At 37.4% G+C, this 27,987-nt stretch overlaps 1 protein-coding gene across 2 annotated transcripts; it reads left to right on the top strand.

Annotated features, from left to right (window-relative positions):
* The first annotated feature begins 3 nt into the window (after positions 1–3).
* Positions 4–27,539, top strand: ATP1B3 (ATPase Na+/K+ transporting subunit beta 3). Of its 2 annotated transcripts, XM_061452925.1 has the most exons (8): positions 4–293; positions 9,031–9,159; positions 13,653–13,760; positions 15,297–15,484; positions 16,194–16,244; positions 16,791–16,817; positions 22,003–22,089; positions 25,242–27,539. In XM_061452925.1, the coding sequence occupies exons 1-8, from the start codon at positions 185–187 to the stop codon at positions 25,410–25,412; spliced, it is 870 nt and encodes a 289-aa protein (XP_061308909.1). In that variant the 5' UTR covers positions 4–184; the 3' UTR covers positions 25,413–27,539. The 2 variants fall into 2 exon arrangements, with proteins under 2 accessions (XP_061308909.1, XP_061308910.1); XM_061452926.1 differs by lacking the exon at positions 16,791–16,817 and having other exon boundaries at positions 5–293.
* The last annotated feature ends 448 nt before the right edge of the window (positions 27,540–27,987 follow it).

Raw genomic sequence — 27,987 nt, 5'->3', positions numbered from 1 at the left:
TGGCGAGGGCGGAATGATGTCGCGGAGGGTCCCGCCTCGCGCGGAGGTGGGGAGGCTAGGTCCCTGCGCGAGCGCTACCCCGCCGGCGGCTACTTAGCAGTTGGGAGCGGGCGGTCGCCGCGGCTCTGTGTGCCTGGGAGGCTCTGCCGCCGCCGAGTGCGACGCAGCCGCTTCTCGCCTCGTCATGTCTAAGGAAACGAAGAAGCCCTTCCGCCAGAGCATGACCGAGTGGCGGCAGTTCATCTACAACCCCAACAGCGGCGAGTTTCTGGGGCGCACGGCGAAGAGCTGGGGTAAGGGCTCTCGCGGGCAGGAAAGGGCGCGTGGCGAGCCGCCCCGGGGCCGCCGGCGAAGGCGAGGGGAAGCAGCGGACGGAGGCGAGGCCCGGGTCGGGGGACGGGCAGCTGCAGCAGCAGGGCCCACGGGGGATGCGGGGGCCGCGGAGGCCAGGTGAGGCAGCTCGCGAGGCCGCGGCGCACGCGCCCCGGCAACGGTTACAACCGCCGCCGCCCGCCAGTCTAAAAATAGCTCGGTGCTGTGGCAGCGGGAGGGCGGCAGCGCCGCGCGGAGCAGGTGGGGACCGGGGGAGGAAAAGCAGTTTGCGGGAGCGCGTCCCGAGCTGACTCACCCTCCCGCCTCAGTACGCAAATGCAGCGCGCTGGGCCGCAGGCTCCTCCTCCGCGATCCGCCGAGGGATGGGGGGGAGGGGGGCTCTCCGGGGGGGACTCCGGGGCCGCCGCGGTGACGGGCTTCCGCCGTGGAGGTGTAGGGCAGGCGCCCGCGCCGCTCTTATCTCTGCCGGTCGATGGCAGCCTGCGTGCGTATCAGTGCAGCTCCTCTTCTCCATCCATTTCGTACCCCCACCCCCCGCGCTTCCCAGCATCGCAGGAAATCGAGAATGAATGAGCGCGAATTGCCTTTGTACTTCTAGACGGTAGCGGCGGATCAGAGAAGGAAAGCAAAAAACCCCCACCCAAAACAACCAAAAAACCCCGAAAGTTTGAGCCCCAGTTCCAGATAATCTACAAGACTGATCATTGTGTGTCGTCGTGCGTCATCGTGCTAAATTTATTCCAGTGAAAGGCTTCTGGGCCTTCTGTTTTTCTGAAGTGAAGCTTGTAAGTGAAGGTTCTCCAGTAAAGCTTGTGAAGGCAGTGTTTGTTTTCCTATTTTCAGGTAGTCTTCCCATTGCTTTCCTCTGAGCTGTAAAGCATGTTATCATAATCTTGTTGCTTCCAATAAAAATATTTGGATTTTTCTGAGTATGTTTTCTTATATTAAACAGTTGTGTAAATGCTTAATATTAGGATGTTTCTTCAGTCCTCATGAGACATATTTACTGACTTCAGAAAATGTAGCGTCTCCTCCCAAAACTTGGATGTAGTTGGGATACTTAACAGTTGTGCTTACAAAACCAACAAGAATCTCAGCGTGGCATAAAGGAACAAGCCGATACATCCTTGGCCCTGACACAATCTCAATGAATACTAATGTTGAAATAGGAGGAGCCTTAAGCAGACTATGCTATGGGGTGTGCTTTCTTCACTGTGCCAATGTCTCCCGGCCTGTCAAGAGAGGGCCCTAGCTCTGACATGAGTTCTTCTCCATTCAGATGGAAATAGGAGCTTGTGAGCTACTCTGCCAGTTGAATAGCAAAGGAGAGGAAATTTCCACTGTGCTGTTCTCCAGTGATTTTCTGTAGAGACAGGTTTCCTCAAGTGCGTGGGCTGGGTGAATGGGTGTATGGATTGCAGAAGTCTGTTTGTCATGAATCTGATGAGTGCAGAGACTGTGGGCATGTTAGAAATAGCTTGTCACTTCTTTTAAAATGTGGAGATGAAACAACCTTCTCTGTTTTAAACCTATCTAGTAGGATATGTCACCTTACAATGTTACCAGTCTGTGCTAGTCCAGAGCCAATACTTGGAACTGATAGGACTTAGTTGGTAACTGAGTTTCAACAGCCAGCTCCCTTGATGATGTTTTTCCATATTGGGAAAGTTTGTACTCTCCAACCCTAATGATTCTGTGATTCTGTGTACAGGCTTAGATAGCAGTTTGAGTAGTTTTACTTCATTAATAAGTTTTCTTAAGTGGTTTAGCTAGTTGTAATGTAGTTGGTGCTATATACCTTTTCCTTAGGCTGGACATAAAAAGGTAACTGTTCAGCAGCACTGTAAGTTGTCAGTGTGTTTTTTGACAGTATTTATCGTGGCATTTTGTGATTAACATATTTGGCTTATTTAGTTTAACTAAAGTAAATTATGGTCTCCGACTGTTCTGGGAGGTGGTGTGTTGCTTTCTGTTTGATTTTTATTTTTTTGATTGCAGAACACTTATTGAGTGTCTCTGTTGGCATAGAAGAATATGCAGGGTTTGGTCTCACTTCTGCAGTACTGCTGTGGGATTAGAGCAGTCTCACTGACTATTCCTCTTCTGTTGCCAGTCTCCCCACTGAAAGGTGGGGAGGTAGAGAGGAGAGCTCTGGTTGCGAGTCTGCTGGGCTATGGTGTCTCCAGGGGCAGCATGATAAGAATTCGATTGGCTCTGATTCTTCCATACATATTTCTCTTGTCTCAAGACAGCTTTTTCACAGAAATAGGACAGAAGCAGTAGAGGAACTGTTAAATAATTAGTCACAGTATATGCATGTTTTGCTTTAGACTGAGACGGTCCTGGGGGCTTATGTAAATTATAACTGCAAGGCAGTGATTCTCTGTGAATGTGAGTGCTGTCACACTGGAGTACTCATCTGCCATTCCTACATTAGGATTAGGTATGTTACCTTTTAGAATTTGGTAAAACCCCTTGTACCAAGACTCCTCTTGCTGTAAAAAAAAATGAGGGACTTTTACTTTATTTTTCACAGACTTGAGGGATAATTCAGTTTGCATCTCTCATAAATCAGAGCACCTTCCCCATCCAAAATGAACACCCTTCCCCAACCACTGTATATTTTTAATTAACTGCCATAATCATTAGTTGTATTAAAGAGGAGATACTGGAAAAAACTGTTGATGACTTTTGTTGGTGGTGGTCTCAGCAACAAGGCATAAAGGGTGCTAATAGTCTTCCCAGAGGTGGTGGGAAGGAGGATCAGTCCTGGGGTACTGATAAACACAGGGTTTATCAGGTAGGGAAAAGAAAAGAGTACTTGGAAGGCTGCCATGTGGTGCCTTCCTATAATTAAAAGGATTAGTGTTTGGCTCTACCTGTAATGGCAAGGTGCTGTGCCTGCCTAGAATTATAGCAAGAACAGAGCGAGATCATCATGAAAGTATTTTAATGGGATGCTCACTGTGCACTCAAAAGCATGCAAAATCTTACAAGATAGACAGTAAGATTATAGAAAAATAATATGTGCCAAAAAACCCCAATAGGCAATACAGAATCTAGCAATACTACATTTGTGATCACACCAGGTGTCATGTCAAGCCTGTTTAAGCCCTTCTGTAAAGCTAGTTGTGTTAACGTGCTCAAGGTAGATAGAGGTGGAATTGTCTTGCAGTACGCAGGATTTCAGACCTACTGAATATTCTTTTGAATGCTCAGATGTATCCAATGCACAAATATGTGCTGGAATTTAAACAAATGAGCAAACAAACAAAGGCAAAAAACCCTAAAACAAACAACAGACCAAAAAAAACCCCAAAAAACAAACCCACAAAAAAAACCAACAAAACAAAGCCAAGCAACATCAACAAAGCCTGACACCTTATTTTTAGGAGAGTTTTTCATAAGTCAGTACATATATGGTCTTGTCAGTCATTGTAACAAAAGATCCAGTTTTGCTTCTGTTTCTTCTCCACTGAGTTGTTGCTGGGACCATAAAGTGCTGTCAAAGTTTTAACTGCTTTTCTGACTTGGTTCTTCTGTGTTTGTTATCAGTGTTTTAAGCAGGGTTTTGTTGTCATTTAGCTTTCTTCACAAGCAGTGTAATATTAAACATTCTGGCATCGCTGTCTGTGACTGCAGTAGAAGTACTTACACATCCAGGTTGTGAATTGGAGAGAGACAGTGCTTTTTTCTTTTTTTTTTTTTTTATTGTGGCAGATGGACATTCCTGCACAGCCAGGAATTTGACTGCAGTCAAAATCTTACTAAACTTTTCCATTATACTGCCTATCAGCAGAAATGAATATTTGAGAAATCGGTAGAATATTTTATGTTCCATGGCACAGATCTGTGAAGAAAGCAAGCTTGCCTTCTCTTGTTGCTCTGGTGGTACAGTAAGGATATATAGGGGATTTGTTGGGTTGGGATTTTTTGTATGTTGTAAATGCTTCATCATGACATTAAGCACTGGCTTTTGTGATTCTTTGGAAGTGTTGCACTAGACAGTTTTCATTGTCTCCTGAAGTGTTCAGCATGTTACATGTGGATCCCTGGCTTTCTGTGAAATAAACTGTAACATAGGACCAAAGTTTTATTTATTTTTTCCTGATGTCTTCCTTCCCTCTTTCTTCCTCTCCCTTCCCCTAACATCCCCCAAATTTGGAAAACAATAATTCTTAAGTGGCTAGGGAATAAAGTTGAAATGTTAGCGATTCTCTAACATTCATAGTTATATTAACTTAAGGCAAGGAAATCCATCTGCAGGTGAACCAAAAGTCCTTGGTGTTGCTGGCATTAGTGGTAGCCTCTAGTAACATTACTTAAGTGTTTAAATCCCCCTAGTTACAGGTACTGAAGAATGATCATGCAGATGATAGGATCCATGCAGGAACCATAGTTTTCATTGTTGCAGATAGTGTTGAACAGTTACTTCCATGTCTGCTGTGAGAATGTTTATGTTCATACTTGTGTATATCTACCTATGTATTACATATAGGTATATACGCCAATCTGGTTTATGCCAGATTGACATGCTTTTTTGGCACTTTGATCATGTAAAGTCTGGAAAGCTTGTATTCATCGTGGAAGTGATGGCTAGGTATGTGATATCTTGCATTCACCGGAGTCAGAAATTCTAATTTTCATAGTGGAGAAGTGTTTAATCCCTGTAAATTAATGGCAGACTAATGATGGCACCAACATGTTGGTTCAGAAATAGCAGTTTTCCAGATTTGACTGTTGGTTTTCTGTGTGGTTAGGATATGAAGGGGCTTTGGTACTGTGATGCCTTGGGGAAAAAAAAACAACAATAAAAACAACCAAAGAAAACCCCCAAAAAAACCAATGAAAAAGAAACCTGCAAACCAAAGCAAAACAAAAAAATCAACTTGGTAAATTGTAATGCAGAATTTTGGTTTTGGCAGTTTTCTTTTTTAGTGTCAAAGGCTGAGAGACTTGAAGGGTTTGGTGTAGCAAGGTCATCTGCAACAACTGAATTGAATTGTATACTGGATGTGGTAGCTGTACTTTCCTTGGAGAAACTGTGAAGGATAGTTTTCCACTGTTACTTGAGTACATCTTGTTTCCTCACAAGAAATACAGTGTTATGTGAAATTATTTTGGCAGACCTTCTTGACAGGTTATGGCTTGTCCACTGTGATTAGCTTAGGATAATTGATACTAATAGGCTCACAAAGAGCAGCTTACTCAGCTTGGAGCTGTTGGAAGTTGCAGAGGAGGTTTTTTTTGTTGTTGGGTTTTTTGTTTTTTTTTTTGTTTTTTTCCTTTTTAGTGTGGCAAAGGAGTATAAATCGGGTAGGTTAATAGTCAGTGTTCTTCAGTGCATTTACAAACATAGTTAAAATGAAAAGTAAAAATAACCTCTGTGTGTATGTATGCACATGCGCACTTTGCTGGACTGGGAGATGTTAATGGAGTTTCAGGACTGTGAATAGAAAAAGTCTTCCTTGTTTCTGCTGCAGCCCTGGTGGATAGGATGTTGCTGGGAGGGAAAGGGGGTTGGACTAGATGATTGCCAGAAGTCCATTTTAACCCTAGCAGTTCTGTGATTCTGTGACTCCATAAGGGGCTGTTCACAGGGCAGTCTCCACCAGACATTGGGGTCCCTTTTGTTTTCCCCAGTGACATTGGAGTCCCTCTTGTTTTCCCCTCTACTGGCATTTCCTCTGGTCATGAGGCCTCCCCAGGAACTGCCTACATGTAGCAGTTCTGCCACCCTGCAGCTCTTGGCAGGAGAGGAGGAGCCCCGGAGCCCACTTCTCTGCTGGGGTAGAGAGGCTGTGTAGGTAGGTAGCCACATCTCCTTGATTTGGGGAGTAAAGGAACAGAGGTGCAGCAGGCTCAGATTAGCTCTTCAAAATGAGGTCCAAGGCCAATATTGCAGATGTTACAGTAATATTAGCCCAAAGCAGTACTATATCTAGGGCCATGTCTGCTTAGAAGTGCACCACTGTGGGGCTGTGATGCCCATCAGCAGGCAGGGATTTTTTTTATTTTTTTATTTTTACCTGGGAAGTCAACATCATATTTTTGTACTTAAAATACAGATGCATTCTCAAATTGCTAAATGAAAAAGTTTTCTCTTTGTTTTTATGCTAATTGCCACAGAAGGTGCTTGTCCTGTTTTACATGTCAAACTCTTTTGTTCCATTGCAACTGATCAATGCACGTCTTGGTCACTTGATAGAAAGTGTACTTTTAAAATAGCTTCATGAAAGTGTAGATAATAATTGATTAACTTGTAGGGATCAAGGTGAGAGCCGACCATAAGTTTTGTAAGGGAGTTCATTTGTTTCTGTGATACCTTCTGATTAACACCCATTGTATTTTGGATCATTGTTCCTTTTTGCGTCTGATTTGCAATTTGCAAATGGCTGGTATGCCAAATACAAATGCAACTTCTGCAGTGGCTTTTTTGATGGTGATTTCTACTGTTTGTTTTTATTTGCTTTTTCAGCTTCTAAATAGCTTCTAAATAACCTTAGAAATAGTTTATAATAGAGGTCTAGCTGTCTTGTTTATTATATACTAAGCTTGTTCTTGTGTTCAGGTACTTTGCTACTTCTAATCACCATTTTGTATCTTACATCTCAGTGGTTCCCAAATGTATTTTAAATAGCTGAGTGCTTTCAAATTATTGCATATTCATAAGTAACTTTCTCAACATGTGAAACAAAGCTAAAATGCAACCAAATCCAGTAACATTCAGCTGGTTGCTGGAGAGAGCTTACGGTAAAGATAATTTGGGTACCATCTCATTATTTTAATACTTATACACTCAATTCTTCTGGGAGAAGTAATATAGGTACTTGACTCTAGCAGTTGTGGATTACTGGGGGTTGTAGTACACTAGAAAATATTTCAGAGCAAAATATGAGCATAGTTTCTGGGACAGGAGCCAGAGGTCAGGCTTCCTCCTGTCATCTTGCAGTGAACTGTCCACATCACTGGGGTACAATCATTTTTGCTTTTGATTTTTCCTTTCCTATGTAAGGATGAAAAACACTGTACTTGTCTCTCTTATATAATCAAGTGTCAGTGGTAGAATGTTGCATAATGGTTTTGATGTGCTTTTCTTGACCTGAGTTACATCTCTTTGGCTTCCTGGTAGCAGCCTTATAGTTAGAATGTTTCATAAAACTTGAATTTGCATCATTGTTCAATGCTTTTGAATTAGAAAGGTTTTGAATATGCCTTTCTCACATTCTTTTTGACAATGTCTGAGCATGTGTACTTAAGTCTCAAGTGTTCAGCTTTAAAAGAGAATCACATGCTTTTTTTTATATTAGTATTGTATACTTGATCATTAAAACAATTGCCATTGTATCTTATATGTCTTTTAGGCTTCCATCCATATAGTACATATGTTTCATCTTTAGTTGTGAGCTGGCTTCAGGTAAACATAATTTTTAAAATGTACTCTAATAGTAATCATCAATACATAACCTCAGAAGTTCTGAAAACAGCAAAAAGTATGCTGTTAATTTTTTATTTTAATGAAATACACTAACATGGGTCCATGAGGGTCAAAAAAAACCCCAAATAATACAAGAATGCAAAACCTTGTTTGAAAACTTAGTTACTAAATTAGTTGAGCTGTCCCAAATTCTAAAAAGCTTTAAAATTAGGGTTATGCATCATACCTCTGCAGCTGAGTTCTAGTACTGTCATCTCCAAAGTAAGATTTTAACTTTGGCCTGTCTGTTACCTTGTCTTTTCAGTAAAACAACTGATCTGTATCTCCAGAGTGCAAGTCTATGCATGCATCATGAAAAGAGGGGTGAGGAGTAGGGAGAGAACAGGGAAAAAATAGACAATCACAGGAAGTTTCCAAGCTGTTTTCTGAAGTAGCCTTCCTCCGTAGCAATTTGTTGCAGATGAGTGAGAGGTACAGTGTCGCAATAGGCTGTTCCTTTGAGGCAATTTCCTCAGATTTTGAAGGTCTCTTCCTTAGGTAACTTTCAAGTTGAAGCTAGTACCATCTGTGTAGTTGGTAAATTCCAGAAATGTATCCAGGTCCTTGAGGTAGATTGATAAAACAGGTGGTTGTGTTAGGCAAAGTCTTCCTGTAAGTCTGAACAGAAGGATTAGTCTACTTTAAAAACTATGCAGCAGAAAACATTTTCAGGGTGAGAAGTCTCTTGTAGGAGGACGTATGTGTGAATGAATGCTCTGTGTGGAGCTCTGTCAAATATCAGCTATGTTATTAAAGCACCAATCACTTCTGACCTGTTACGGATCCAGCGTAATAATTTCATCTTTTCACTCCATTTTTTTGTCTTCCCTATGACCCCTTCTTTTCCAGATACAAAACTATAATTCCATTAAACAAGGGAAACTCTTCTTTCTCTAATGGACTGGGGAGTCATCTTTGTCAACTTTCCTGTATAGCTCAAAGACAGTTTTTAATGCTTTTCACTTAAAGATTTCAAAATGCCTTCTAAATTTTAAGAGCCAAAATGTATGAATAAAATAGTTTTGAACGCATTATTTGTCACTGTGCAATACATATGTGTGCTAGAGGCATATTGATTTACAACTACCATTAGGAGTGGGAAGGGGCTGGGAGGGCAGGGAGGCAAAACCAAACGTATTGCTTATTTCCCATTTTGATTTTCAAAATAGGTAATGGAATTAGCTGAAACTAAAATAGTAATTTTAGCTTTTTGTTTACAGGTTTGATCTTGCTGTTCTATCTGGTATTTTATGGCTTCCTAGCAGCACTCTTCACATTCACGATGTGGGTTATGCTTCAGACACTGAGCAATGATATACCAAAATACCGTGACCGGATTTCCAGTCCAGGTAAGAGTGTATTTATTTTTTCAAAAAATCCTGTCTTGTTTAACAGCTAAGTTTCAGCTGAGAGTTTGCTTAAATTATGAACTGCCTGTAATTATTATTAACTACTTACAGGCTTCAGAGAGTAAAACTTGTCATTCAGTCAGCAGCTTTTTATGCATATGTGCTAATGTTTGCTGTTTTTTCTCTTAAGTTCTTTTCAGTTGAACGTGTCATGTATGTAGACTGTAATTTTACCTGTGCATCCACACAACATGCTGTTGTATAAGTGGGATTATCATTTAATCATACTGCTTTAAAGAAAATATAAACCAGTTGTCTTGGATGAGGTGGAAGGCCACTTATGATTAGTTTTACATACTTTGAAGGAAGTGCAGGAAGGCTGTACTATGAGGGTGATAGGCTCAAGAGTGTGTAAGGGCTATGATGTGAAGTCATTTCCAGAGTTTTCATTATAGTATTGGATAGCTTTCAACCAATGTGAAATGGCTGTGGATTCTGCGGGTTGATGGCGTATTATGTAGGAATCCACTGAAGGGAGAGAGTCCTGTGATGGGGCTTCTGATGAAGCTAAGTCCACGTAACACGTAGCTGCCACTAAAAGTTGTGTCTTGTTTCCTGGAACTGGTGCTCCTTTGTGTGCATGCCCATCTAGCCCCACTGTTGGCTGCTGGTTCAAGGAGCTATATGTGACAGGAAAAAAAACACTTCATAAATAAAAATGAATAATAAGGTACTGGGTTTGGTTCCCCCCTCCTCTCCTTAATTTTTCCCCCTTTTTTTTCCTTTTTTATTTTTTTTTAGATATGAGTTTAAATATATCAAAAAAGTCTGCCATTATAGGCGCTATTTTGCTGTATCTTCATACTGGAAAAAAATAAAGATTTTGACTCCGAAAGATTTGAAAGATGCTTCTCATAGTTCAACTACACCAAAGAGATAACTGTTTTCTAGTTACTGTTTCTGGAAAATGTGTTAGTATTTGACCTGTATGTGCAACTTCAATGATTGGGCCACCTGAAAATCTGCTATCTCAAATTTTAGAACAACTTGGCTTAGGGGCCAAATTTATGTTTAAAACACAACTAAACTAGATGGCTATGCAACATTAATGTTTTGGTAGAAGTTAGAGGACAGTATTTTTTAAAATGCTTTTCCTTTTTTTTCAACTTCAGACTCTTGAAATTGACTAGCATCTTGCTGCTGCATCAACACATGATACATGATCTTAACATGAGCAAGATGCAGTTGGGCCAATATGATAAATGTCTCTAGATTCGGAACAGAATTTATTCTGATGTAGTGTTCAGACCTTCTTAAGCAAATGTCCTCTTATAAGGGATTTTTGAGGATTTATGCTGTTGGTTTTTTTTTTTATGGCTAAGAATGGGCTAAAAGTTGGAAATGATGATAATTATTGTTAATAATATCATCATCATAATTGACAATCTGCTTTATGTAAAAAAAAAAAGGGGTGAAAATGAAGGTGGCTTAGTTGGCCATTTCTCCCCATTTTCTTTGTGGTAGTCAGAACTTTGGTAGTGGAGGGTGCCATGGGTAACTGCCTTAATACTGGGCTTGAGTGACATGTTTTTCTCTTGTGCCTCTTGTAGTTCAGGGGATAACTGCTTTTAAATAAGTCAAAAAGGATGTTTGCTTAAAAAAGTACGTATGCCACAATTAGTTTTTAATGTAAGAATTCCTATAACATTGCTGAATGATTTTTTTAGTTGTCTTTAATACTCATACATGAAAGTTAATAAAATTGCCTATTTGTGTTTTAATGTTTCTCTTTAACTCTGTCATTTTTCGCTTGCAGTGAAACATGTCATGTTCCTGGCTGTAAAACTTTAAATTATAAAAAAAAATTATCCACACACAACCTGGATGACGTAGGTCAAAGGCTTTACTCTGGTGTTAAACATACTTGGAAATCTCACACTTGATTTCATAATTGATATTTGACTTGCATTTTTCACTGGGATATAATATTATCAATCAAATCCAGTTGATTTTAAAATGTGGGGTTTTTTTAAATCCTTCTTGGAATTGTAGGAATATGTAATCTGTTAAAATCCTAGGTGTGATCCTGTGTTGAGGCTGCTAATTTTCTTACTCTAGAAGAGCTCAAATCCTTTGTCTCACAGTCTATGCATCAGTCCTTCAAGTAGCTTTTTCTGTAGAATTTACACCATAGTCTCTAGGCATACTGTGATCTACTGGAATTGGAGTAGTTCCTTCCTCTTAGGATGTTTGTGAAGTTTCCCTGAAGCAATAAATCCCTTAAAAATAATGTTTTGTTCATTGATGGCTAGTTTAGGTACTAGTTTAGGTTGTCATATTTACTTTGAAAAATGGCATTTAAATCTTTCATTTACAGTATAATTCTATAGATAATAACAATCTCTTCTCCCTCAAGCTACCTTAGTGTGTAAAACCCCTTCAGCATTTTTTCAGCCCTGTTACTAATTATCTTGCATTTTGTTGAATGCCAGTTCAGCATGGAGGTCAGATGATGACTGTAATGGTGCAAAGTAATTTGCAATCAGAAATGTTATTTGTAGTTTTATATGGACTCTCAGTCATAAAGGCATTTAGTTATGGCTTGCCTGGAAATAATTTAACTGCTGCTAACGCAGAAAGGAGGCTATATGATATATTTGCAATCCTATAAAAAAGGTAGAGTAAAAAAGGCATTAAATGATACCAGTTTTCTTTAGAATTTAAAAAGATATTTGTCTGTGATAAATTTCTGGTATTATTATTTCCAAATTTCAAGTCTTTGTAATAGTTTCTGCCTTTGGATGAGAAGCTTGGCCATTTCTGTAGGTGAATTCTTAATAGATCTGGGCTGCTTAATTGTACTTTTTATAAGCTTTCCAAAAGCTTACTGAGATTGACTAACTACAGTAATGACTTAAGAATCTGACATCAAGAGAACTCTTCCCACTGTGGTCTTATCTTCTCAAATATTTCTTTTGTATAAACAAGGCCTAATTTTATTTATTTATTTATAATTCTGGGAGATGAGTTTTGTTTTGTTCCTTAAATTTTATTAATTTGGGAGTCTAGGTTTTAATCGGTTTTGCCAGAGGATGGGAAGCTACATGGCAGCCTAAGCTGCTGCTGTAATTGCAGCTTCTTCCCTTATGCCAAATTTGACATAGTTCAAACCATTTTAATATTCTAACTTAGAAGAAAACTAATCTGGTAAAAAATAAGTTGTTGGTTATCAGTTCTCAACTATACTTGAAGAGACAGATGCATGGCTATTCATCTGTTAATCACAACTGCAGGAGTTTTATCTATTCTAATTATTTGTACTAAGAGTTACTCTAAGGTACTGTGAATGAAGCAATCATAATGCCCTTTTTTGAAGATTCAGTCTCTTCTGCAGTATCTGGTGGTGTAGTGCTGTTTCATCTGTTACTGAAGCTGTGGTGAATAACAGAAGCATTGGGTATCCCTGTTAGTGACAACTCCTGATGGTACAGGGCTGAATTTCTTAGCAGAGTATGCCTTTTGCTTTCACCTACTACTACTACAAAAAAAAAAGCCTAAGATTTAACTTCGTACTTTTCTTTACCGATATCCTGGGAAGAACAGTTCAGCTCTATCAAGGACCCATACTCCATGTCAGTGTCTGCATTTTTCATCCTTCAACACAAGGCTGGACTTGAGCATTTAATTATCTATGTCTTTGTTTCTCCTCTTTGTCCTGGCTCCCTGGCTGTAGATAGTTCCTGTTGCCATACCTGCAGCCAGCAGCTGGATAAAGCCAGCCAGAGGCCAGCACTGAGCACATGGGGGAACCCTGACTGTTGCAGTGTCAGGTCATAGCAGTCTGGGAGGCAGCTGAAGTGTTCATAGTTACCACAGCCTGACTAAGGCATACCCTTAATAAAGTTTCTTGTATTTTCCATTAACAGATGGCATCTAAACTTTCTGTTCGAGGAGAAGGAGGAAAGGACTAGCAGCTAACCTGGCTTGTCCGTTTTGATTGAGCAATCGTTCAAGCCATCTTTATGTATTATGAATTTTTAAAAAATAGTTTGTTTCTTGTGGGTTTCTGAGATAAATACAATCACAGCCTCACTGTATATTACCTAAATCTTTGAAGGATAGCTTTAACTGGAGGTTTTCTGGGTGTGGTGTGGGGTATTTTTTCAATTATTAAGTTCATTTGCTAAATATGGAAATTGGGACATGAATCAGTGTAATTCTTTGATTGAAAGTGATTAAGTTGCTGATTTTGCTATTTCTAATCAGTTGGGTTTGGTTTGTGAATTACAGTTATATGGATTGAATTTAAGTATTCATGTAATGATGATTTTGATAACTGGCTTCAAACACAGTACTGTGGAATATAGAGGTAGCCTTGATGGTTTTTTACAGATAGGTATTTTCCAATTTATGGATATGATTTTTTTAGTTGATTAGAGTGGTGGAGGGAAGAGAGGTTGTTCAGTTCTTTACTTTCACTTTTTCTTTTTAAGGACTTATGATTTCACCAAAGCCAGACACTGCACTGGAATTTTACTTTAACAAGAGTGACGCCCAGTCATACGCAGAATACGTTGCTACACTTAGAAAATTCCTTGAATGTAAGTAAATTACTGCAACTGCCCAAGTAATTCAGGAGTCTTAATGTTGAGTGCATTAGTTTCCTTTTTTGCTTGTAGTTACCAGTTGCTAATGGAGGCTGGTTCAAGTTCAAACTTACTCTAGACATGTGAGTTATTAAAATATATACATTATAGAAAAAGGTAGGTATAAATACCAGTATTAGACAGGAAGCCTGAGCATGAGGAATAGCGGAGAATTTTGGGTCCTTATACAGTGTTTCGGCAACATGGTTATTTAAATGCTACAAGATACAGAAATTACATATGCTAAAAGAATTCAGTGTAAAATTACACAGGTCATTTATTTGGAGGCAATGTTTATCAAGACTTAACTGATCATAGTCTTCATCTAATTGGTTTAGTAACTAAGTGAGAATCGTTTATTCTTAAGAACTTGTTTGCCTGTTTAAAAAATGAGGCACACAAAGATTAAATTAATTGCAATTTATTAACTTTCACCCTGGCACACAGTATTTACAAGCAGAAATATTAAAACATTGAATTTAGAACACGGAGAGAAGGTGACACAGGCCAAGACTGAAGGATGGCAAAATCACTAGTTTAAGTCATAGGTTATTTTATATATGTGCCTATATGTACACTTAATCTAGTAATACACAAATCAGTCTAAAGTGAGGAGGTGCTGTAAATTGAGGAGGTGCTGTAAAATCTCACCTGTGCTCATGAGTTGTTCTGTTAGCTATACAAGCTACATACTTAAATCTGTCTGTATTCGGAGTTCTGGTGCCTACTAAAAGCTTCCATGAGAAGGCTTTACTTTCAGAGCTCTGCCAAGGGTTCCTGGGAGGAATGCTGCATTTCATGATTACTTGCCTCTCCTGCAGTTCATTGGGTTTTGGACTCTCCCTTTAAGGATGAATTTTCCCATTTTACTGTGTTTATGCTTAACTGGGGGCAGAGTGTAAGAGAGGGGAACAAAATCACAGAACATGTTAAATGTGAATAGCTGGGCGTTTGTGATGATGTGATCTGTGTACTTGTACTGTGTACACAAGGAAGTGAGAAACAATTTGGGGTCTTAGTATAATGTAAGTTGTAATACCTGATGTATATGTAGAAACGATGTATTATTAGTCCTTGAAATACTTGAAGTTTTCCTTTATAAAGGAAACATGCAAAGGGAAAACTGGTTTTGTTTCCAGGTAAAAAATTGAATGTTTATATTTTAATACATTATTAGCTTAGAATACGTAATTAGAGTTAGTTTATGTACAGAAATCAATAAAGTTTTGATTAATGATATGATTTGAAAAGCAGGACAGCATTATTTCTTCTGTAGTGCTCTATTTATTCTTCCATTGAGTGCCACTTCTTGATGGGCTTTGAAAAAGTGTTTGTTAAGATGGATATGAGACATAGTGATCTGAAAATAGTCCTTTGAGAAAATTCCTAGATAAGTAACAACTATAAATTACAAGCTTAAATAGTCTTTTGCAGGTTTTGGTTACTTGTATGCTTTATACCACTGATTCACAAGCTGTTTCTGTTTCATAGCATATGATGACTCAAAGCAATCCCAAAACATAAACTGTACACCAGGAAGGATTTTTGATCAGAATGATGTTGCTGTTAAAAAGGCATGTCGATTTAACCTCTCTGAGCTTGGCCAATGCTCTGGAAAGGAAGATAAGACCTTTGGCTATTCTAAAGGAACTCCCTGCGTGCTTGTGAAAGTAAATAGAGTAAGTGACTACTTACTTATTATATATTCTTATACAAGTGCTCTCAACTACCACTGTATGAAAAATGACTGTAGAAAAGGACTGAAATATGTGCTTAGTTTGCTTCTCAAGATATTTATATTTCTGGAAGAGTGTAATTTATGGAAATATCTAGCAATTCATGTGTTTCAGAGAGTAAAATGGAATGAACTTTTTAAGCATTCTAATACTTACAAGTATTCATTTTTATTTGCATCAAAATATCCAAACCCCCCGTTTTAAGGAGTACAACTCAAGTTTTTGCTTACTGTTCTATGTAACAGATTCTAAACCACTGTGCAGGTACATTGTGTTTTACTTTGTTCTTGAAATGTAATTAGAATGTAATACATTCTGTAACTCCTAAACTACATAAGATGATGAAAACTTTACTGAGTAAGTATTTTACTTTTCAGTGATACTACACATTACTTGAACTGCTAACTGGTTTTAGCTGTTAATATTACATGCAGAATATAAAATAAGAAAATAATCCTTTCTGTAGCCACTGTAACTATTTGAGCTTATAACTTAACAATGTTTTAGATCATAGTCCTAGTCTGAAATTGTGCTTCATTAGACGGATTTGCGCCCTGTATGAACTCTCTCATATTAAGTGGGGGGAAAATTCAAATTCGGTATGTAAAACTGGAAAGGGAAAGAGACTGTAACTATTTTAACTCTCTTTTAGATAATTGGGTTAAAGCCTGAAGGAGAACCACGTATACAGTGTGCATCTAAGGTCAGTTCTGAATGTAAGAAGTAAGCGTGTAGTTAATTTTCCTTGTAATTAGGATGAAAAGTAATTTATTTCACTCTTTTCCTTTCTTGTTAGACTTTGTATTTGATTTTCCTTGTTTTCAACTTGATGTATGTCTAGTTTAGTGTCTTTAATTTCTTCAGTGTGTTACAAAAATACTTTGTTGTTGTTCTTTCATCTTTAGATGGATTTGAACTACCTGGCTTGCTTTAGAGTTGAGAAAAAAGCATACATGTTATTTGTGATCATATTTATTTATTTGTTTGTTTATTGTGAGTTGCATTTTGTTTTCCCATTTCATAACCTGTATTTTTATTTTTTCTCCATGCTGCAAGTGCACCTTAGACAATTTTATAAATGATGGGTAAGACACGGTGTGGAAACTGTTACTGTTCAAGTAAAAGCTGCCTTCAAATCAAGTGTAAACTACTTATAATGACTAACCTATTTGTTGTGTACCAATGGATTTACACAGACTGTTTTATGGCAACTATAATGATTACTTTGACTTCTGCATATTTTTCCTAGACTGCTTGGGGAGCAGTGAAAGCCTTGGTAAGTTAGTAGCTTGAGCAAGGGATGGAGTCATGGCTCTTAGCTTGAGATGGCTGATAAAAATGTAGGCTGGGAAATTTCAGCAATTAATGAGACAAATACTGTAAGTGTTCCTGCCTTCATCCTAGGTACCTGTAGTAGGCATAAGTTTTAATACTTGATTTTGGTGGAGTCTTTTGAAAATTTTGATCTCCCTATGACAGTCTGTTGCCAGTAAAGGTGATTCTTTCTCTTATTTGGTACTGATTTCTTTATGTCCACTCTTAAAATTGTTGTTCCACTGGAGGAATTATTTGTTTCTTTAGAATAAAGCAAGTTCCTTCTACTTTTATTAGTACTCTTTCTTCTTTGACTTCACTAGTTTATAATTTTTCATAATGTGGCATCCCAGGCTGGTCAGAAGTTTGCCTCTAGCTGACTTGTTAATGACAAGGTTTTTCTATCTGTCATCATATTGAAAGTAGTAATGTTTCTTGAGGTGAATTTCCCATCTGTAATACAATGTGTCTTTATTTTATTAATTTTACTATTTAGGTCTGTCTTTTGGTTGTTTCCCAGTCTGTATCTGTAGATGTGATTTCTTGAAGTTCAGGGCTTTCAATTTCATGTTGCTACTTTTGCTGTCCACCCCGTAGTTTTTTGTGATCATTTCAATGGGATCCAGGTCTCTGAAGCGTTCTGATCTACACTTACAGCTTGGTGCCATCAGTGTAAGAACATTTATTTTACATCTCACAAGTCCTTGTTGAGAACAGTGAATAGAGCCCAGGACAGTCTTCTTCATTCCTAACTAAGCTTCCTTGGGATGTGTTGAAAACTAACGTTCAAGTCATTTAGAAAATATTGGTAATAATCCTGTTTTATGATGATTCTATTTCTTCAGCTTTCTTATATGGATGAGACAGTCTCTATGTGACAGTGGTAAAAGCTATACTAAGCAAATCAGAGATGATGCTTTTTCTTATCCTCTTAGTTGATTTCACTAGGAAACAAATAAGTTTGATAACAATTTAGTTGATCTTGGTGGGGTCTTTTGCTACTTTTTTATCCTTAAGATACTTGCCAATAGACTGTATTGCATGTTATGGTACATATTTTCTTGCATCCTCTTTCTTTAAATACAAGGTACTGCTTTTTTCCATATACAATTAAAATTCTCTGATCTACATAGATGTGGTGGTTTTAAATTTTGAGATTATTAATCTTAGTAGTTCTTCAGTGACTTCCAGGGAAGATATTTGTTGATCTTTGCTACTTTGAATGCATCTATTTTATCTTTAATTAGCCGGTTCTTGTCCTCGCTCATCATGATTTAACTGCTTTGGAAAGCTTAAGTCTTGGTTACAATTCCTCCATCTCTGTAGACCACAAAGCAGCAGCATCAACAACTTTCATTTTCTCCTTTTGTCTGTGATTCATCTTTACACTTCTTTCTGTTATGCCCCTTGCTTATTGAAACCCTTTACTTAAAGGATTACACTATTCTTTACATCAGCTTGGGAGGCCCTGTTTCCAATTCCATTTTTAATTCTTTGACTCCACAGGATATGAGTGCTGAGTAATGGTCTCTTCTTCTCTAGTGGATAAGGTGGATGCTTACCTGGAAATTATATGTTGTGACTGTTCTGGATCTTGATGCCAGGATGTCCACTGTGACCCTCTTTGTGTGTGCACTGGAAAGGTGGAGAAGGATAGCCCACAGGCTTTTGTGCATTTTGCAGACAAATTTATAACTGCATTGTGTCTGCCACTGTATTTGAATGTTCCCTACATACTGGCTTATAACAGAAGTTGAAGTTTACTGGTCATTTGTACTGTATTGATTCTCTTATTCAGGGTGTTTACCATATCTTTAAGTAACTGATGTGTTCTGTTGTGGTGTTTTGGCTTTCTGTGGTTTTTTTTTTGTGGTTGTAGGTTGTTTTGTTGGGATTTCTTGTTTGGTTGTTTTGGTTTGGTTTTTTTTTTGTATGTGTTTTTTCCTTTTTCCTTCTGTGTTGCTGTCAGCAATTGTGGATTGAAAGAATTCAGGATGGACTGCACTGGATGTTTCCTTCATGGAATATATGATCATAATTGTGCAGTTCATAGTACAAATACAACTTACTAGTAATTTTAAATATTACATCAGAAATCTTTAATGTCTGAGTGACAAAGGTGGATTTTGCTTAAAAGGTAATTTAATTGAGCAGAGCAAAAATCCTACTATCAAGTTCGCTTCATCTTAGAGCAGATTTTTTTAACCTGCAGATTTGCTCTTCAGCAATTTTTCTTCCCCCTTATTTGTGTTTTTAAATATTTTTTGTTGTTTATAGTTAGCTTGACATATACTGAGAGCAGTTTGGAGAAGTGTCTGCCTGGACTTAATGCACTCTGACTGTTAAATGGGAAAAAAAATATAAAAATGAAGAGGCCAAGCCTCATACAAAATGAGGCCAAGGGCTTTTGTCCACGCATCCTGCCAGTCTTTGTCATCTGAAACATCATTCAAGTTTTTCACTTGGAAATTCCTGTTCTTTAGGCATTCTTCTCTGAGGCAATTCTTCTTTCCTCTCCTTGCACTTTTCCTATGGGATTTTTTTTTAATGTAAAAAATTTAAGTAGATCTAGTATTTCTAAGTCAACGGGCTTGATACTTGGGGATGCTTTTCTCTCTGCTCCCACACAGTGCTAGTTGTCATCACTGTAATTTCTGTAGATTAGAAAAGTGAATGTTTGCACTGTCAGACACTAATTACAGCTGGATTTTCCTCCTGCACCCTGGAGGAACTGAGCTGCTGTAGTCTTGAGATCTCCACAAAGAGAAACAAGCCAAAAAAAGGATTGTGTTTCCAAGAAGTTTGGAGATCAGTGGTTGTTTAGGTCTTTAGTTTGGAGCCGGAAGTGTGCAGTTTCATGTATGCCAGAACATCTTGCAGCAGTATTCTTTCAAGTTAAAATTACCTTTACTGAAAACCAGCAGAGATATATATATTTTTAAATTGTGTAGAGATATTAATTAGGATTAATTAATTATGAAAGAAAACATCAAACCCCACAGCAGTTGCATGAATCAGGCAATTGCATGTCCCAGATCCTTTCTGCTATTGCACTGATAGCCTAATGCGTATATATTTATGACTGCGTGCATGCCTTGTGTTTAGCTGCTCCAGAAACTCCTATTTATCTTCCTTATGTTATCCTGTATTCCAATTTCAGAAATTAGTATTTTCCAGCTGCATGAGCTTTAAATAAAATAATAATGGCGAAAAGCAACACATTTCTACTTAGTACTTACTTTTACTAGCTCAAGGTCTAAAATACTTAATAAACAAATGGTAGTAGAATGGTAGTAATTTAGACTGCAAAGGAACAAGAACATCTTATACAACATACTGTATGTTCTTTTGAGGAGATGAGAAGGTATTCTTGACCTGTGGTTTACTATTTTTTTATCTTTTTGCTCCTTTTTTGCTTAGTTATATTAGTGCAGCCATCTTTTAAACTTTGAACTGTTGTCTTTTTAAAACTGTAGTGGGTGTATATTGTAATACAGAAAAAACAATGAAAGTTAATAAAGTACTTTGAATTTGTGAATTACACTGAACAAGCAGTGTTCTGAAGATACATTTAGCATTTTGGGGGCTGCTCTAGTGGCATTTCCATTTATTGTGGTTATATGTTTACCTTGTTATACAAAGGAGCCCAGAAAGCCAGCCTGGGTTGCATCAAAAAGATCATGGCCAGCAGGTCAAGGGAGGTGACTCTCCCCCTCTATTCTGCCCTTGTGAGACCCCTGCCACCTGGAATACTTTGTTCAGCTCTGAGGCCTCCAACATAAGAGGGATGTGGACCTTCCTGGGCGAGTCCAGAGGAGGGCCACAAAGATGATCAGAGGGCTGGAGCATCTCTCCTATGGAGACAGGCTGAGAGAGTTTGGGTTGTTCAGCCTGGAGAAGAGAAGGCTCCAGGGAGACCTGTATTGTCTTCCAAATACATGTGATTAAAAGGGGAAAGCTGGAGAGGGACTTTTTACAAGGGCATGTAGTGACAGGACAAGGGGTAATGGTTTTAAACTGAAAGAGAGTAGATTTATATTAGATGTTAAGAAAAGAAATTCATTATGAGAGTGGTGAGGCACTGGAATAGGTTTCCAAGAGAACTTGTGGATGCTCCATCCCTGGAAGTGTTCAGTGCCAGACTGGATGGGGCCTTGAGCAACCTGGTCTAGAGGAAGGTGGTAAGGGGTGGAACTAGATGTCCTTTAAGGTCCCTTCCAACCCAAACCATTCTATGATTCTGTGATACATGTGGGCACTTCCCAGTGGTCTGAACTTGCAGTAGTTTGATGTCCTGCCAGGATACACAGTCCTGAGGAATACTGTGTATAGGTAGATGTGTCTGTGCATTGCTGTACTGATAGCCTGTGTCTGGGACAGCTTAATCATATATAGGTATTTTGTGTATCTTATATGTTGGGTGTCTCTTTAGTCGGAAATCATGCACTAACTTTATAGGTAGCTTAATCCCAATCTTTTTACAAGATTTTGGATTATAGGTGAAATTCTACCAATAAAGCATCATGTGCATATTGTTATTCTAAGGTGGTGATGACACATAGAAACTCTAGTAACATCATCATTTTAAACTTGGGTTTCATTTTAGATAGCCTGTATGCCAAGGCTATCTGAACATGTTAGGAACAGTACACCATTACAGGGAGGTAATAGGTTTTTGTGAATTATTTTATTTTTCAAATTTCAGAGGCTTAAAAACGTGGCTTTAAACAGAAATTAATATTTAACTTTAATACAGATGTGCTCTTGCTTCACCAAAATTTACAAGCTGGCTTGTGGACTTTGGGGATTTTAAGTTATGTATGGGGTTTTTTTTTGGTTGCTATTAAATTATCCATTGCAATGAATATCCTCTTCTTCCCTCCCCTTATCTTTGACTCATAAGGGAAACATGAAGGCAAGCTGTCTTGTCTTGATTACTAAATGCTACTGTGAATAATCCAGACGTGTGCAGCATGTAACTATTTGCCAAAAATAGATCTATTTTGGAAGTTATTCTAAGAGTTTGTAGCTCAGTTGCCTGTCTTTAGGAATCTTGCATTTTATCAGTGTGTTATAATTCTAATTTTGTATTAATTTTTATGCAAGCAGATGTTAACTTTTAATTTTGTTGCTGTCTCTAATCACAGGAAGCGGGCATGGTTGAGATAAATTATTTTCCCCCTGAAGGCTTGATTGACTTAATGTACTTTCCATACTATGGGAAAAGCTTGCATGTAAGTATGCCTGAATGATGGTCTTAATTTGTAAATGTTTTGTTTCTGTTTACATTTGCAGTTCCTAATTCCCAATATCAGATTGATACTGTGTAATGAAGTACTCATAAGGAATATTACATATGCAGAGATGTCACAGATTAGAGGTGTACTTTAGCAGATAAAAGCAAATACGCTGGGCATTGTCCTAATGAAAAAGAGGCTGTATACTAGCAGTATTAAGAGCATCTGCTGCTTTTTGGTCACTGATATCTTTTCTAATCTTTTTGCATGCAGGGAAAAGCAGGAAAAGTAAACTGTTTTTTCAGATTACAGTACAGTTTCTAATGGTTATAATTCTTGGCTTTATGTGTAGGATAGTAAGTTTATAAATCATTATGGTATTGTTGATTATATTTCTTTGTGGCTCTATGGTTGTTTTTTCTATTTGCTGTTTTATGCAGAAGCACTTCAAGGTAGCAGATAATAATTTATTTTTTTTTAGTATTTTATTTTTTATCTTTGTTTTTCTTTGTTTGCCCCATCTACCCGTATTGTATTCTGAGATAAATTTTGTTTATCTAATTGAATAACACTTTTAGATTGCCTCTTATTGACCAAATTATTTAGTCTAATAAACATCTTCACTGTTCAATGTTGAAGATAAAAGTACTTTTTAAACATAAGTCTATTAGATCTGTAGTATACCACAGTGGCTGGTTGTAATTTCCCCAAAATGATTTTTGCACTAAATTGTTCCTTTGTCAGTTATTTTTCCAGTGTATCCTATACTTACTTGCAGCAGTTTACGTAACTATTTTTTTTTATCCTCACATGGCTTTTACTAATCAGGAAGGAGTTCATTTTTCTTCAACATTTGCTTTCATGTTATTTACAGTAGTTCTGTGTTTTCCATTTTCTTGCTAGACTTTTTGAATTGGTAAACCATTTTCTTAGACATGCACGTTAGGAAAAGACTGTCAACTTGTGCTTCCAATAGGCAGTCAGTACATACTTGGAATGAAAGAATAGGGAAAGAGAGAACTGCTTCCCTAAGAAATGCAAAATACAGCATCAGTAGACCTTGAGATGTCAGATGCTAGTTTGTACCAAAGACAGGATGAACTTTTCTGACATAACTCCTGTCTTGCTGCTATGCTGATGGAAGAGGAAAGATTAAGAGACTTATGAGGTCAGGCAAAACTCAGTGCTATTCTTTGCATGATACAGGGATTACGAAAAACTTGACTTTACTTTTTTTTTTTGTTACTGTTTCAGCATCCTTTGAAGTTCACTTTGTCATGTAGACCAGAGGCTGTGGTTTGAGCCATTCTTGCTTATGTAGGGCTCAATTTTCATAACATTAGTGTATTGTAAAAGAAGAGGCAGTAAGAAGAGTTGTGAGAGGTTGAGATATTTAACGTGGTCTCAAGAGACTGGATTGATTTCTTGGCTGTAGAATAGAATTTTTATATTAGTGTGGAATTGTTGAATTGCTTTATTCTGTAAAGGGGTTAAGAGGTTTCAACTAATCCTGCTGCTCCTGTGCTAAGGTAGAAGCCATAAAAGTACTAATAGCTACAGTTTCATGGTCCAGAAAATGCTTGCCTTGTGCTGCCTCAGCACAAGGAGCCTAACTCCCTGACCTTGGGGAATGTTACCTGTTTTTGATGATCTGTTGTGCTCAATGAGGATGTAGATTCACCCAAATTGTGTATGGAGTAAAAGTCCATTCGGGTACCATCTGTCTTCAAAACATCACAGAAATGTCTGTACCTCTTTGAAAAATCTTGGTGATGAGAAGACTCCTCTGAGGAAATGAGGGAACTGTATTTGTGGTTTTTAGGAAACTTAAGTCCAATGTGGTATCGCCCTTACAACCAGAGAATTATGAGGATGCCTTGCTTAGCTGCATTTCACCTCCCAGTTTGATATATATAGGAGCACAAAAAAAATTGTGATTCTGTAAAATCACCATCCAAGGAAAGCAGTTACGTCAGTCTACCTCATGCTACTGCTTAACATGGAAGATTTTAGCGCATCAACTTCTGTGACATCATTCCTTGTAAATGAGACTTTGAGTACTCTGTAGTGCTTTCTCTGATAGTGAAGTAGGGATGATAGACTCCTTAATACATTTGTGTTATTTTTAGGTTAAGTTAATGAGCAGGGAAACAAAAAAATCTAATGCAAATTTTTGTGCAGTTAAAATTTAAGGCTTATATTTGTATAATACTGTATATTATAAATAGTGTCATTTAGTCCACTGGCTTACATGAATTTTTACAAGGAAAATAACTAATTTTGCTTATCAGCAGTCAGCAGTATAGACCTAAAAATACAAATAAATTATGGAAATACTTTATGAATATTGGATGAAATGCTGCTTTAACTGTAAAGTAAATAAGCTCTTATTTAATTTGTAGGCACTCTACAAGAGAATTTAAGTTGTCCTAATTGAACTAGACTTGAGAAATAATATTGGGTTGACAAAAACTGAAATTCTGCATTCATTCTTAAATTTGAATTTTCATTATAAGGAATGAAGTCAAGAATTGTAATTGTTCCACTAAATATGACTGAATATAAGATATTGTCAGCATGTTCACGGAAAGATTTCTGTGTAAAGCTATTAAATAAATAACACAGTTTAGAAGGGATTGTTGCTGAAAAAATAAATGGGTTAGGGTGGAGAGGAAGCTGGTTTACTAGTATTTGTTGAATCATGGTTTTGGCATGCCAAAAACCACTGAAAACTTCAGGAAAAGTTATGTTCTATAGCAGATTAAAAAAAAATAACAAACCCAACCCCAAAAGATGAGACAATGGAATGGATAAGGAAGGAAGACTGTCATTTCAGAGGCTGTTTCAAGTAGAGGTTTCTAGAAAAAAAATGGACTTAATATAATAGAAAGGGGTAAAATCATATGCCTCTTGAAGATACTGTCTGTGACTTAAATGATGTGGAATGTATTAGTTAAGAAATAGTGTAATAATGTACACCTGATTGTTGAACTAGGGGAATAAAGAAGTCTTCCACGAGTCAGACTGGGCTTTGAAAAGCTGGGTTCTTAATTAGCTTTTATCTTAACTGTTCTGATGGATTAAATATTAATTTAAATGCTAACTTACTGTGGTATCTCAAATATTTTCCCCATCTTTCTGTTTACTAGGCTCACTATTTACAGCCTCTAGTGGCTGTTCAACTAGCAATTAACTCCAACAGTACCAAAGAAGAAATAGCAATTGAGTGTAAGATCCTGGGCTCACCTAATTTAAAAAATGAAGATGACCGTGACAAGTTTCTGGGACGAATTGCCTTCAAAATTCAGATGACTGAATAGCTGGAGTAAAAAATTCCCACAGAGTAAACATTGTGTTGTCTGTTTTGTATCATCTGGACATGCCATTTTAGGATATGAGACCGCCTTGGAGAATGTTAAGGTGGTTTATGGCATTCAGGGTAGCATTATAATCTGCTTCCAAATTGTATGTTTAAAATCCTTCAAAATAAATGCCTATCCTGCTTCTGCCTGCCCCCTTGGAACAGTGTACAGACTATAGTTATGTCATAGGGACCTGTAAATAGCTGTTTTCAAACACATAATAATGGTGACCTTTGTCCTGTTCTAAAATGTGGTTTTATCCCCCAAGTGAGTGTCTCAAGCTTAATGTGCTGTGCTATGTAAATATTGTATTGATTTAACACTGGTTTAACTGTCATATCTCAATGCTGACACAGTTATAGGGATAAATAATAAATGGTACCTGATTGACATAGTGATTTTTTTGTAAGAGTAAACACCTCCAGTGTAAATTGTATGGAAGTGGGTGGGTGGCTGGCTGTGTGGAGTTGCCTTAAATTGTAGACTGGGTGGCATGAGAGAATTGAAATTGATTTTATGAATTGGTATGGATTTCTGAAAGTAAGTGCTAAACTAGTACTTTCTTGTGCTTGTCACTGTGCAAGTATTGTGTACATGTAATACTTGGTATAGAGTTTGGTATTCTAGCTGAGGAATTGAGTCTTCGTGTTGTTAATTGCTTGCGATGCGTGGAGCACAAATAAAATCTATACAATATTTTAAAACTTTTTAGTTCAGAAATATCAATAGAGAACAACGTAAATTGTTTAGGGTCCTGATAACAGTTGTACAATACAGCTGCTTGAAAGAAACAGCCTCACTGTTGTGGAATAGGCTTTCATTTTCCAATTAAAAAATTTCCTGAAGTATCTCTGCTTTAAAAAAAAAAAAAGGAAAAGAAAAAAAATCGTCTTGATTAAACATTCCTGTTTAATTTATATACCCTGTTTTGTTGCATCATTTTAACATGCTTCACATCTTCATCTGCTCTTTCATCTTGGATTTTCTGTGTATTTCCTCATCATCCATTTAGAAAATTGGTGTCATCAGCTGCTTGATAGAAGTACCCTATATTAACTTTGAGTAGATTACTTGCAGTTTAACTTAAAACAGAGTTGCTAAAATTACTACAGACTGGTTCATTTGTGACTGCTCCTCACATTAAACCAAGTTGACCCATTATATTGGGTTATAACTAATGCAGTTGTGCTGACACGGGATTTATGTTGCTCTTCCCCAAGGTTTTTGTTTGTTTTGGTCTTGGGTTTTTTTGAGCATGTGGTCCACATTCTAATGTCTTCTCAATACTGAAGACCATAGCAGATCAGCATTTGTGTAAATACCTGTATGTTCTGCTAGTTAGGCCTAAATTTGTTACTTAACATGTTTTTATGCCTAATTCTTACAGTGGTTTTTAATATTTTATTTAAACAAATTATATGAATGATTACTAAAGTTTAAGATCTAGTCTTAATGTCCTGCTTTGAAAATGTTTGAGGCCAGTCTAAGCCATGTTAGTGCAAAACCTTTTTAGCACGTGGGCAAGGCTACCCTGGTACACAGTTGGAAAAAGCTATTCTTAATGGGACTTGAACAATATCTTGAGCCTCATTAAAAATAGATTTATACTGATCTGATACCATTCTGCATGCTTTTTTGTTGTCTATAAAAGAAAAATTGTTGTTCCTACAATATGCAATGGATACTTTTGTAATAATAGCATGCTTTAATACTGAATAAGAATGTTCTTTCAAAAGATTCCATTACTAATGTTTTAAATCATGCACTTTTAGAGCTGGATACCTGGGTTCTTGAAGATATGACTAATTGCTTCTCTGTATATTAATACTGCCTGAAAGTATTTTAATAGTCTTGAGGGAACTTAAAGTATAGATGTTGCATTTGAAAATGACCAGCTTGATGTAAAACAATTTCACATTTGTCACTTAGGAATGATAAGAAGTTCTGGGCACAGAGTTTTCAAATGAACTGACTTTTGCAACAGTTTCTCTTTTGACTTCTCTATATAGACAACGCATGAACTGGCAACTCTTCACCAGCACTTTTCAGACAGGTAGAACTCAATAAACTCCTGTTCTCCCTAGATTTTGTAGAAGTGTTTTGTTTTTGCCTTTTTTTTTTTTTTTTTTAATTTAATCACATAAGGATTATCGGGGGGGAGGGAGTGAAGAAAAAAAAACTTGTGAAAGGATTCAGCTATCAATGTTAGCATGTAAAATGTATGTAGGCCGTAAGTCTAGTGTTAAACTATTAAAATCTGCACTACTTTCTCATTTTTACTTCAGTGGTTTAAGAATTTGAGTAAGTAAATGATCTAGCAGTTATTTATAAACAGGTGTATTGACTGTTGGCACATGATAAAGTTACTAAGTTTCATGAAAAATTTACAGTAAAGGTTCCTTGGATTCAATTTTAAATTATGATTAACGTTTTAGATTTACTATCTTGTTACCAGAAACCTGAAATGTTTGACTATTATACTGCTGTTTGTCTACTGGGTAACTTTCAGTGCCTTTGAGCCTGGAACAAGTGC

Source organism: Pezoporus flaviventris, unplaced genomic scaffold, assembly GCF_033815535.1.
Source record: "Pezoporus flaviventris isolate CSIRO_AGI_PZ_B2104156 unplaced genomic scaffold, CSIRO_AGI_Pfla_v1 ptg000013l, whole genome shotgun sequence".
Classification (NCBI taxonomy): Eukaryota; Metazoa; Chordata; class Aves; order Psittaciformes; family Psittacidae; genus Pezoporus; species Pezoporus flaviventris.
Note: the sequence above shows the minus strand (reverse complement) of the source record. Positions and strands in the feature narration are given on the sequence as shown.